The sequence below is a fragment of the Penaeus vannamei genome, chromosome 7 (genome assembly GCF_042767895.1).
Source record: "Penaeus vannamei isolate JL-2024 chromosome 7, ASM4276789v1, whole genome shotgun sequence".
Classification (NCBI taxonomy): Eukaryota; Metazoa; Arthropoda; class Malacostraca; order Decapoda; family Penaeidae; genus Penaeus; species Penaeus vannamei.
In genome coordinates this window covers 8,633,113-8,645,381 of record NC_091555.1, presented here as the reverse complement: position 1 = coordinate 8,645,381, position 12,269 = coordinate 8,633,113, and the positions used below count along the sequence as shown (strand labels likewise).

General features: G+C 39.0%; 1 protein-coding gene across 1 annotated transcript in view; it reads right to left on the bottom strand.

Annotated features, from left to right (window-relative positions):
- Positions 1-10,637, bottom strand: part of LOC113822330 (uncharacterized) — a 16,172-nt gene extending 5,535 nt beyond the window's left edge. The window contains exons 1-10 of the mRNA XM_027374864.2: positions 10,536-10,637; positions 4,489-4,623; positions 3,136-3,316; positions 2,286-2,414; positions 1,882-2,063; positions 1,561-1,689; positions 917-1,072; positions 685-815; positions 329-434; positions 1-87 (exon numbers count right to left, since the gene is read on the bottom strand). The exon at positions 1-87 is cut by the window's left edge and continues 41 nt beyond it. Coding sequence (XP_027230665.2) covers positions 1-87; positions 329-434; positions 685-815; positions 917-1,072; positions 1,561-1,689; positions 1,882-2,063; positions 2,286-2,414; positions 3,136-3,316; positions 4,489-4,623 — 1,236 coding nt within the window. The 5' untranslated portion in view covers positions 10,536-10,637. The remainder of the gene's footprint in view (positions 88-328; positions 435-684; positions 816-916; positions 1,073-1,560; positions 1,690-1,881; positions 2,064-2,285; positions 2,415-3,135; positions 3,317-4,488; positions 4,624-10,535) is intronic.
- Positions 10,638-12,269: the final 1,632 nt, after the last annotated feature.

The window sequence follows — 12,269 nt, the reverse complement described above, 5'->3', positions numbered from 1 at the left end:
CACTAACTGCCTTGTGACCTCGTTTGACACCGCCATGACCCAGCCCGCTTTGCCGTCCCGCAGCAGCCGTTCCAAGCCAAGGTCAGTCTACCAGAAAGAGAAGAAAAAGTTAAAAAATCAGATAGTTTTTTTCTATATTTCTAAACTAAGGAAATATTGAATATCACAACAAAGCAATATTAATGATAATGTGATAGTGATTTTTTTGCTGTGTTTATACTACAAACTTTCAATGACAATATTCACATGCACAAATAAAAAATAGAAAATTGTTCCTAGTATCTTAAGTTCTTTTTGTTTCTTTGTCCTTATAGACTCATGCACTTGCCTTGTACCCAGAGCCCCCGCAGGCGTGAAGCATCTTATCGCCAACTTTGGACACGTTCTTGGCAGCAATGAACTTTGCTTGGAATAACCAGTGTGCAAACACTGACCTGGAATGTGTGTACATATATTAAATCCTCTGGCGTACCGCTATGCACGTATGTGTATGTGTATGTATGTTTATGTTTATGTGTGTGTTTACATGTGTATACGTACGTGTGTGTGTGTGTGTGTGTGTATGCTTGCACTCATCAGAGCCAAAGATTATAACAAACGCTCATTTTCCATAGCATAATCTAACTCACAGAAGGAGAAGCGTGATTTACGCCAGATTCGCGCACGAATCGCGCGGTCGCTCACCTGCGGTCGGTGTCAACTCGCTCCCGAGTTTCCCAGTCTCCGTTGTTGGTGGCGTTGTCGAGAGCTTGCGCCAGACTGAACAGAAACATTCGTGACGAATTCGTGTGACTCATGCACTCGCCAAAGTAATCCTGGAAGATACCTTAGCTATACAGATCATCCCAAGCACGAGTCGTTTTACACAGGTAACGACGACCCAGATACTCACGTAACGTGTGGTGAAAATACTCACCTGGATGGTTGGGTAATCGCATACCCGCATACCCACGTCAGCGTGTGCTTTGCGGGTCACGTGTCTTTTGGCCACATCCATGCACGCCAGGGAGATTCCGTTCCACACTGACGTCGAATTCAGGGAGAAAATGGGAGCCACGCACTCGTCGTTGCTCTGAGAAAACGAGGTCTTTGGAATTCGATACGACTTTTATTATAAAAACGCGCCATTTTTAAAGAATGAGAGCTAATATAGATTGAAAACTCGTTCAACACATGACTGGTAGAGGCTCCCATTGACACATTCAAGCATGGAAACACATCAAGGTTTAGGGAAGACTTTTATCGATCCTGAGAGGAAGAAACATATTAAACTGGTGATATTAAAGAAAGAGAGAAAGAGCGAGAGAGAGAGAGAGAGAGAGAGAGAGAGAGAGAGAGAGAGAGAGAGAGAGAGAGAGAGAGGGAGAGAGAGAGAGAGAGAGAGAGAGAGAGAGAGAGAGAGAGAGAGAGAGAGAGAGAGGAGAGAGAGAGAGAGAGAGGGAGGGAGGGAGGAGAGAAAATAAGAGGAAAAGGCGAGAGAGAAAGAAATAGAGTGAATAAAGAGATAGATGAAAAGGAAGAGAAAGAGAGAAAACATTTGTAACGAAGATTTCCACGGACCTTCCGGCCATCTCCGGGAGAGCCAATCATCCTTTCCATGGAGAACTTGCCCTCGATGATGAGCGGGCCGGACATGTTGCCGTGCATGCCCAGGGCGTCCCAGTCGTCGGTGTTGGCTCGGATCTCGTCCTGGAGAAGTAAGACCTCACAAGTTACAAAATAAGTAGATCTGGTGTGGAAAGCTATCTGCGGACAAATTTACCGTCCTGTGCAATGACCGATAATGATTTATATGATTTTATCCTTCTATTCCTGCAGTATTTTTGCCAGACGCTCAATATTTACACAACCTCGAAATCTCTCCTCGTCACCAGAACCCACCTTGTAGACCAGGAAGCAAGACAGGTTAGAGAAGTCTCCCCCGAAGTCAGGACTCACGGTCTGGATGGTGTACCAGTCCGCTTGGCCGCTGCTGGTCGCCCACGAGCCGTACTTGAAGAGCCGCACCATGTTCTCGTCCAGGACCTTCACCTTCGAGGACAGTGGGTACCAGAAGTGGCCCCCTGGGAGAGGAGGAGAAAGGAGCGGGAGACAAGTGTTGTTGGTTTTAATTTTGTGATTTTTTCAAGAGACAAAACACTTTCAAATTGATGTCTTGTAATTGATAGTCATATCATTACCTGCAAATATCCTTACATTAAACGGAAACGGAAACATGGAATTTCCGAACTTTACAAACAACATGTTAATAGCAAACACTGAGAAGTAGCATCGGCGACACGTACCAGTTGCTGGATCAGAATAGGAGAGAGTTCCTACCAGCTTGTCCTTGTCAAGGCGTCGAAGGAGATCTTGGATATGTGGGTTGTCATGGTAACGGAAGAGCAGGGTGGCCACTGCGGAGATGTGCATGGCTGCGAAGAAAGAGTTATTAAGACTCTCCAACAGGGCTATCAAAGTCATTCACCCAAGGAAGCTATATTTCACCTTATATACAGTATACAGTATGCGGGCCAGATAACCATGAGTCGACGACGAAACGGCCACATGGTTGACGTAAACATGTAAGAGGCTATGTCACTCATAACAAAAATACAATAGAAGAAAACTGTAAGAGTGTAAATGACAGTCCTAAAAGACTAATGACCGGTTTAATTTATCTTGCAAAACGGACAACTGTGGGACTGACATAGCAAATTGCTGCGGGTCGCGTGTTTGACCCCCTTGCTTTAGCCTCTTTCCTTATTAGGTGTCGGGAACATTAAGACGTATTTTTCTGTGGATAGTACAATGTGTTTAAACAGAGAGAGAGAGAGAGAGAGAGAGAGAGAGAGAGAGAGAGAGAGAGAGAGACAGAGAGAGAGAGAGAGAGAGAGAGAGAGAGAGAGAGAGAGAGAGAGAGAGAGAGAGAGAGAGAGAGAGAGAGAGAGAGAGAGAGAGAGTAAGAGCAGAGAGAGGAGAGAGAGAGAGAGAGAGAGAGAGAGAGAGAGAGAGAGAGAGAGAGAGAGAGAGAGAGAGAGAGAAAGAAAGAAAGAAAGAAAGACTTGCTCAATTAGCAAGGCATATGAAAAAATAATAAAACTATAGGAAAGAACCAACCGCGTCCCATATTCAGTAGCAGTTTAGTACACTCACTGTAAACCATGGCGGTGGAGGGGCAGCCGTAGCGGGCTATGGTCTCGCTTACCATGGCAGAACACACATGGTTTTCGCCGAGGCCTCCCAGCTCCTTGGGTACGATTAAGCCCAGCAGACCCAGTTCAGACATGGCGTTCATGGACTCTCGGGGAAAGGCATAATTGCGGTCGCACTTGGACTGAAACCGGATAAGATTTTAGTCGTTAGTGGTGGCAGATGTATGATACATTCATTTATATATTTATTGGTTTGCTAGGTTTTTATGGAGCCTTTCATACTTCCTCTATAATTTTGAGTATAATATATAATTGTGGTTATTGCAGTTTCTCTATAATTTTGAGTAAAAGATTGATATTGTAATAAACAATTGTGGTTATTGCAGTGCTACTAAAATTATCTATTCATTCAAAATCAAAATCTTAATGTGGAAAACAATACAAATATTCCAATTTATCCCTAGAATGTGTTAAACAGATAGCCACTGCACAAATTTGATCTCAACTCGACTCTTAATTTTACTGTATTTCTAAGAATAGTCTCTCTCTTTCTCCTCTTTCTCCTTCTATTTCTCTCTCTCTCTCTCTTTCTCTCTCTCCTCTTTCTCTCTTTCTCTCTCTCTCCTCTCTCTTTCTTTCTCTCTCTCTCCTCTCTCTTTCTCTCTCTCTCTCTTTCTCTGTCTCTCTCCTCTCTCTTTCTTTCTCTCTCTCTCCTCTCTCTTTCACTTTCTCTCTCTCTCCTCTCTCTTTCACTTTCTCTCTCTCTCCTCTCTCTTTCACTTTCTCTCTCTCTCCTCTCTCTTTCACTTTCTCTCTCTCTCCTCTCTCTTTCACTTTCTCTCTCTCTCCTCTCTCTTCACTTTCTCTCTCTCTCCTCTCTCTTCCTTTCTCTCTCTCTCCTCTCTCTTTCACTTTCTCTCTCTCCTCTCTCTTTCACTTTCTCTCTCTCCTCTCTCTTTCACTTTCTCTCTCTCCTCTCTCTTTCACTTTCTCTCTCTCCTCTCTCTTTCACTTTCTCTCTCTCCTCTCTCTTTCACTTTCTCTCTCTCTCCTCTGTTTCTTTCTCTCTCTCTCCTCTGTTTCTTTCTCTCTCTCTCCTCTGTTTCTTTCTCTCTCTCTCCTCTGTTTCTTTCTCTCTCTCTCCTCTGTTTCTTTCTCTCTCTCTCCTCTGTTTCTTTCTCTCTCTCTCTCCTCTCTCTTTCTCTCTCTCTCCTCTCTCTTTCTTTCTCTCTCTCTCCTCTGTTTCTCCCCTCTCTCTCTCTCTTTCTCTCTCCTCTTTCTCTTTCTCTCTCCCCTTCTTCAAACCAACGTCGAACATCTTTGTCTCGTCGGCGCAGCTTTTGCTTCAACTTACAGCCTGCGGTCTGATCTTGGTCCTGCACAGCTCGATGAGGTCGTCGCGCAGCTTCTTCTGCCTCTCCGTCAGCAGCCATTCGGGGTCGTAGTCGGAGCCAACGCCCCAGTACTCTCCCTTGCCCCACTTCTTCATCTTTAAAACAAATAATGAGGTATATAAGTAAGAGTGAGAGAGAGATAAAAAGATGATGGAGTATGACAAGAAAGTGTAGTGTATATCCTTGGTATTCAATAATTGAGCATTTCATCTCACACTCCCATCTCATAAAAGAAAGAAGGAAAAAATACAAATAAATGATAAGATAGGAACAAAAGGCGTAACTGATTTTAGAGAGTAGAAATTATTAGTCTTCGCCGCACTTCATCTGCGAGGGTGTAAATGCCAAGATATTTTCATTTCATATAGATTTACTAATTTTGAGGATACAAGTAAACAAATTCAGAACCATTAACAAAAATTTTATTCACATAAAAATATATATATAAAGACACATTTCACATTATTTATAATCAGTTAAAAATACACAAAAAAACATCCCTTTTATTTGTTTCAAAGATAAATGTTCACAGTATCCAGTGTTCATCATGTCCACAGAATCATCATCTTGTGACCACGTGGACTTGAGTTTTCGATCAATAAATAAAGTTGATTAAATAAATAGAAGCCTCTGTGCCTGGCCCTTGACAGCAGTAGGTTCTCCAGCCTGTGTTGAAGAATACAACTGTTTAAATTCTCTTAACAAACGTCTCAAATAATAAGAAGAAGAATAAAATTACAAAAAAAATAGGACGGGGGAAAACACCTCACCTTCCGGCAATAGTCGGGTCGAGTGAGGACCTCCCGTGCCCACACCCCGACACCCAAGGTTCCCGAGCGAACCATGATTCGAACACAGATTCGAACAAAGCAATTCGCTCGCCACATACACAGGCGAGCGAAACAAATTAGGAAAATAAACAAAATAGCCGAATTTCTTCACAGAGGGAAAGCAATGTTTTTTACAGGAACTGAATTGCGTTAACCATCTGTTATTACTAATAAACGTGAAACATGCAATGGACATTAAGTCTTTAGTATCAATCTAAGCTGATGAAATAATGCACGCTCTAGACTGCCTGAGGCGATGCACATTTCTCACAGAAGCTCAAGTAGTTTCTGTCTCCTCGGAGGGTGTGGGTTGAGATGCACATATAAACAGTAAATAAATTAGAAAAAAGGTGGATGTGTTTGTGTATTCGCGCGTGCGTATGTATGAATGTATCTATGCACGTGTACCCCGATAAACGTATATATGCATGTGTACCCTATAAATGTATCTATGCATGTGTACCCCTATAAATGTATCTATGCATGTGTACCCCTATAAATGTATCTATTCATGTGTACCCCTATAAATGTATCTATATATGTGTACCCCTATAAACGTATCTATGCATGTGTACCCCTATAAACGTATCTATGCATGTGTACCCCTATAAATGTATCTATGCCTGTGTACCCCTATAAATGCATCTATGCATGCGTACAACTATAAATGTATCTATGCATGTGTACCCCTATAAATGCATCTATGCATGTGTACCCCTATAAATATATCTATGCATGTGTACCCCTATAAATGTATCTATGCATGTGTACCTCTATAAATGTATCTATGCATGTGTACCCCTTTAAATGCATCTATGCATGCGTACAACTATAAATGTATCTATGCATGTGTACCCCTATAAACGCATCTATGCATGTGTACCCCTATAAATATATCTATGCATGTGTACCCCTTTAAATGCATCTATGCATGCGTACAACTATAAATGTATCTATGCATGTGTACCCCTATAAACGCATCTATGCATGTGTACCCCTATAAATATATCTATGCATGTGTACCCCTATAAACGTATCTATGCACGTGTACCCCTATAAACGTATCTATGCACGTGTACCCCTATAAACGTATCTATGCACGTGTACCCCTATAAACGTATCTATGCATGTGTACCCCTATAAATGTATCTATGCATGTGTACCCCTATAAATATATCTATGCATGTGTACCCCTATAAACGTATCTATGCACGTGTACCCCTATAAACGTATCTATGCACGTGTACCCCTATAAACGTATCTATGCATGTGTACCCCTATAAATGTATCTATGCACGTGTACCCGTATAGTTGGCTGTTAGAGCACCTGTAGCATCAAACAGCACATGACCAGCAGGTCCCTTAAGGTCCCGTCGGAGGCCCACTGGAACCCAGCTAATAGACGTCCAAAGAGGATATGTCCATCATTGGTTGCATTCATCCTCAGTTGCACCTGCCGCGCCCTCTCTCTCTCTCTCTCTCCTTGCATTGCCGTATGCATTAGTCATGCACACGATCTGCAAGACTCAATGATCTTGTCTTGTGTGGATATTTCGGAAGAACTCCATGTGAATAGAATAATTATTCACCGTGTACATATATGGTATTTAGTGAATATTTTCACAAACGGACGAGTAAGTGAATTTCTGACGGGAAATGCATCGTCATTTCTCGAGTTTCTGGCAACTTCAGGTCTTGATAGTGAAAGCGTGATGAAAATTAGAGTAACGTGAGCGAGACAAATTAAACAAAAATATGAATAAAAATAACGTCAGACTATCCGCGGCCTAATTTATCTTATACAAATATGCTATTCTATTATCACATATCCCCGCTGTTAAAGCGGGGATATGTCAAAGCTCCTGTATAAGTGCTTATAACATATTAACGTTAATTATATTCGATAATTGATAATATTATGGGGATGAAACTAATGAAAGAAAGCATATTCTAAGCTCATTCAACAGTTAGAAACGTATCATGTAGTAATAAAAGTTTTTTTTTTCTTTTTTTTTCTTTTTTTGCTAGGGAATATAGTCTAATCACGCGAATACAGGCTCTGGGAAAGATGTCGAGAATCATCCTTTATGGCTGCTGATGCCTCCTTCCCATTCACTCTAGATAACTGGGACATTTATGTAAGGAAATTCTATCTACGACAATATTAACTCTATTTTTCTTAAAAAATAACAAATAAAATACCTAACAAAATCGGGATGCGACACTGCCATGTCGTGAAACGCTCTTTACAGTATCATTTCGAAATTTTGTCTCTATAGATGTCATGTCTCTTAGCTGTGGATCCACTTCCTTTTAGTATTGGATCTATTTTTAGAGATGTCTGAATGCATGTCATATCTTGGCAAGCCTTTTGGTGCAGATGTGGTTGATCAGAATAAATGCCTATCATAAGTATAATTTTTTATTGTTTTTTTTTTCATTGGTCTCGATAATAGGCTTGTCATTTTTTTCTCACAATGTAAGGCTATTTGTTGATGATTTTGAACGTTAATATGGTAATAAGAAAACCATATCAACCTCATTTTTTCTAGTAATTTGATGCGAAACGTTCCACACCTTATTTATTTTGTTAACAGGCTCTGCCAGAATGTGCTAAAAGGGCATAAGATACACAGCAACAGGATTTACTCGCAATCTATGAAATGCAAGGAGGGTGCACATCTCGGCAAGGACATCGCCTAAACTGCAAGTGAATATAACTTAAAAGAGAAGAATTTCCAAGACTTGATGACAGAATGTTAGCCAACTGCAGTAACCATATGAACATGAAATAAACATAACCTTCACGATCGACATTTCTGTTCCTAATACGTTACAATGAAGCAAATATTTGAGAAAATTCTCTCGGAGACGGACAGGAAAAATAAAAGTCTGAGGAATGTCATGGACATACGCAATAAACAAGGTGTGTAAGAGAGGCGCCCCCACGCAATAGCAAACAAGAGGCTGCAAAGATATGATTGAATACTATCGATCATTTTACGGATTTGTTATATACTATTTCATTTTGAGAAATATAAAAGGGTATGTAAACAAAATGAACTTATTTCACTCATGCAAAAATTAGGGGGAATATAATTACTAAAGGTATAGAAACAACTTAATGTTGAACATATACCTTCAAAATTTATTTGTAAATAGTAACTCCAAAGAGCTGACACAAAGATAATTTTCAGTATGAAGTTACAGCCAACGACACACCACCGTCAGCTCCACCACATTTCCCTCTAAGGACACTGAATGGCAATACGAAGAAAATGGGTTACTGAGGTCGGGCATCAGAAATGGGTGGGACAAAGTGGGCAAGGGAGCGCGGTTACCTTCTAGCCCTGACTGAGGCTCAAGGACCTGTTTTCCAGTGGCCTCGGGCGATGCCTTACGGTACGCTGGGAATTTATGTTGGTGCCGTTTCCCTGTTTATGCTATTTCTTTCGTCGGTATTGAGGTCTAAACAAAGAGGTGGTCACGAGAGAGAATTTTATTTGAAGGCGTGTCTTTATAGAATCTATTTAGCGACGTCGGTATTGTTCAGAGTAAATGCTGTCGTGTGTTCTAAAATTGGAGAGTTATCACTAAGAAGCAGCACCTGATCAGTACCCAGAGGTAGTAGGGGCGTAAACAAATATTACTACCAATTAAAATTCTTAACAACATTATATATATTTATTTATATACTTATATGTATATGTACAGTTGCAGAATTATATTTCAATACACTTGCTGGGTCCAACTTCTGTACATCTGGCAAGCAATCGAAGTAAATATAGCGTACATACCATTTTTTTTTGTGAATGAAGCTAAAACCCTATGTAGTTTGTAACAAAGAGTGTGCTTGGTCGGATACAAATAGCCAAATAGCGCATCAATGAATATTTTTGGAAATTAAGTAAGCCATTTGATATTCTCTTTCTTCAAATAAGTTATATCAAGAAATGAAATTTTAGTTATACGTGACTTTGTAGTGGGATATCCTTCAAATGCGATATCCTGGAATTGTTTGTTTATCGAAAGAGCAACACCTATGGTGGGGAGGCAGCATTTCCCCTTTCTTTCAACATTAGAAGTATTAGTTATAGCTGCATATTTCTTGAATCCCGATCATGTTTTATGCTTTAGTCATCTATGTATGGCAACTACATCTGCTAAAAGTATCTGTAAAATCACTCAGACCTTTGTAAATACTTATGGTCGCTGCACCATCTGGTGGCGACTAATCGAACTAATGAAGTGATTGATTTTTTTTTCTTTTTTTTGCCAGCACCAAATACTTATTTGAACAAACAGATACCATGGTACATTGTGCTCTCTAATATAGAACATGAAAAAAACACAAAATCGCCGTGAGGCTACAGTGAATATATACTTGCGTTATTTTTTTGTTTGTGTGTGTGTGTGCTTATATATATATATATATATATATATATATATATATATATATATATATATATATATATATATATACTTACATATAAATATACATACATATATATATATATATATATACATTCATACATATGCACACACACACGCGCGCGCGCACACACACACACACACACGTACACACACACTCACGCACACACACACACACATACACACACATACACACACACACACACACACACACACACACACACACACACACACACACACATATATATATATATACATATATAATATATATATATATATATATATGTGTGTGTGTGTGTGTGTGTGTGTGTGTGTGTGTGTGTGTGTGTGTGTGTGTAAATATAGATATGTATACATATATATATGCATATACATAAATACATCCACACATACACATACATGTATATTTATATATGTACATATATGTATATATAAATATGTATGTATATATATGTATGCATGCATGTATATATGTATATATAATATATGTATCTATATATACATGTATGTATGTGTACATATTTGTATACACACACATGCGCATAGACATATATGTGTATGTTACATTCTTTTAGCATAAACCAAAGTATAAACTACCAATATAAATTATATGCGTATAACCTCAGCCAACTCTTTGCCTCTCGACTTCCGTCAGAAATACTTACGGGAATCTCACAACCCGTCTTTAAAACGACCAAACAATTCTAGAGACACACAAAAAAAGACAAATTTCAGCGACTGCGCACCTTATTCCAAGTTGTCGCCGAAAGGAGCCACGTCAGAGACCAGAAACGCGCGACAACAGCTGAGAGGATCTTTTCGCTCCTGCCTCTAGCACGGCGGGACACCGACTGCAGTCCGGCGGCGGCTTCCCTTATGAAGGCACTTGTAATTACCGAGTATATTCTTTTACATTTTTTTTTCCTTTTGAGGAACGGGATTATATCTTCCGCCTGTATAGATTTTAGGGATATGATAGATCTTTGCTTATGAGAGCGTCCGCTGCATTTTCTCGGAATTCTTAAAAGAAGTAATTGTGGCAACTCTCTCCGTGGTAGGCTACCCTGCCCTATGTACTGGTGCTTATACCGTATATAATTATTCGATCTATATAATTCACCTGCTGTAATACTGTGTAAACAATCCTATAAACGAACCATATAAAATGAAAATATCGGGAAATATTTATACACTGAAAATTACTCATGTCATACAATATTAAATCATATCATATATTACAATGTTGAATATCACTTATTCCAAAAGACATTTACTAACAATACCATAATAACAAATCGTACATATGTCAATGATGTTCCCTCCTTACATGGATTTTTTTTATATGATTTGTTTATCATTTAAGAATATAGCAAAACAAGATAGGGAGAGAGGGTAGATACAAGGAAATGGACTCTGGTCAGAAATAAAGATTTGAATAACTTGTAGAGGGTGATACTATCATGTCCGCAGTCCAGTTAGATTTAGTACAAAGATTGTGAATATATATAATACTCAGAAAGAAAAGTAGATGACACTACGCAAGACTGTTATTACACAGAAACAAAGAACTGTTCAAGAGTTCAAAGAATAAAAGTAATGAAAACGGAAAAGTATTATAGAGGAGTAAAAGCCGAAAACAGGAAGTGAAGCGCTCATCCCTCGGCGATACTGAATCTCGAAACCTCTTTGTACCGATCTGGTGCTGCGAAAGCCCCCTGTATGTACTGCGACCGAGGCTGGTACACACGCACACACACACATATATATATATATATATATATATATATATATATATATATATATATATATATATATATATATATAATATATGTATATATTTATATATACATACATATATATACACATATATATGTGTGTGTGCGTGTTTGTACATTCATACATACATACATGCACACACACACACACACACACACACACACACACACACACACACACACACACACACACATATATATATATATATATATATATATATATATATATATATATATATATATATATAATATATATGTATATTTTCATATACATTTATACAACGTTCAACTGCATATCGTACAATGATGCCCCCCCCCTCCCATTCGAGTAGCTATGCGAGCGCGGATTCGCATAATTGTTATTTTAATTTCTAAGAGCAATGAAAAAGTAATATGTTAATGAAGTCTCTCTCTCTCTCTCTCTCTCTCTCTCTCTCTCTCTCTCTCTCTCTCTCTCTCTCTCTCTCTCTCTCTCTCTCTCTCTCTCTCTCTCTCTCTCTCTTGTTTATGGTTGTTTATGGATGTGGAGATACAAGCATGAGTATGTGTATTACAGACAGAACTTAGAAATATTGTTCACACTGACCAAACATGAAATTGCTTTTACTTTATTATTCTCATTAACTTATTGTGAATCCTATGGTCAGTTACTGTATGTAACTGTGTTACGAAATTCTAATATGCGTTTATTATTGTTACTTATTC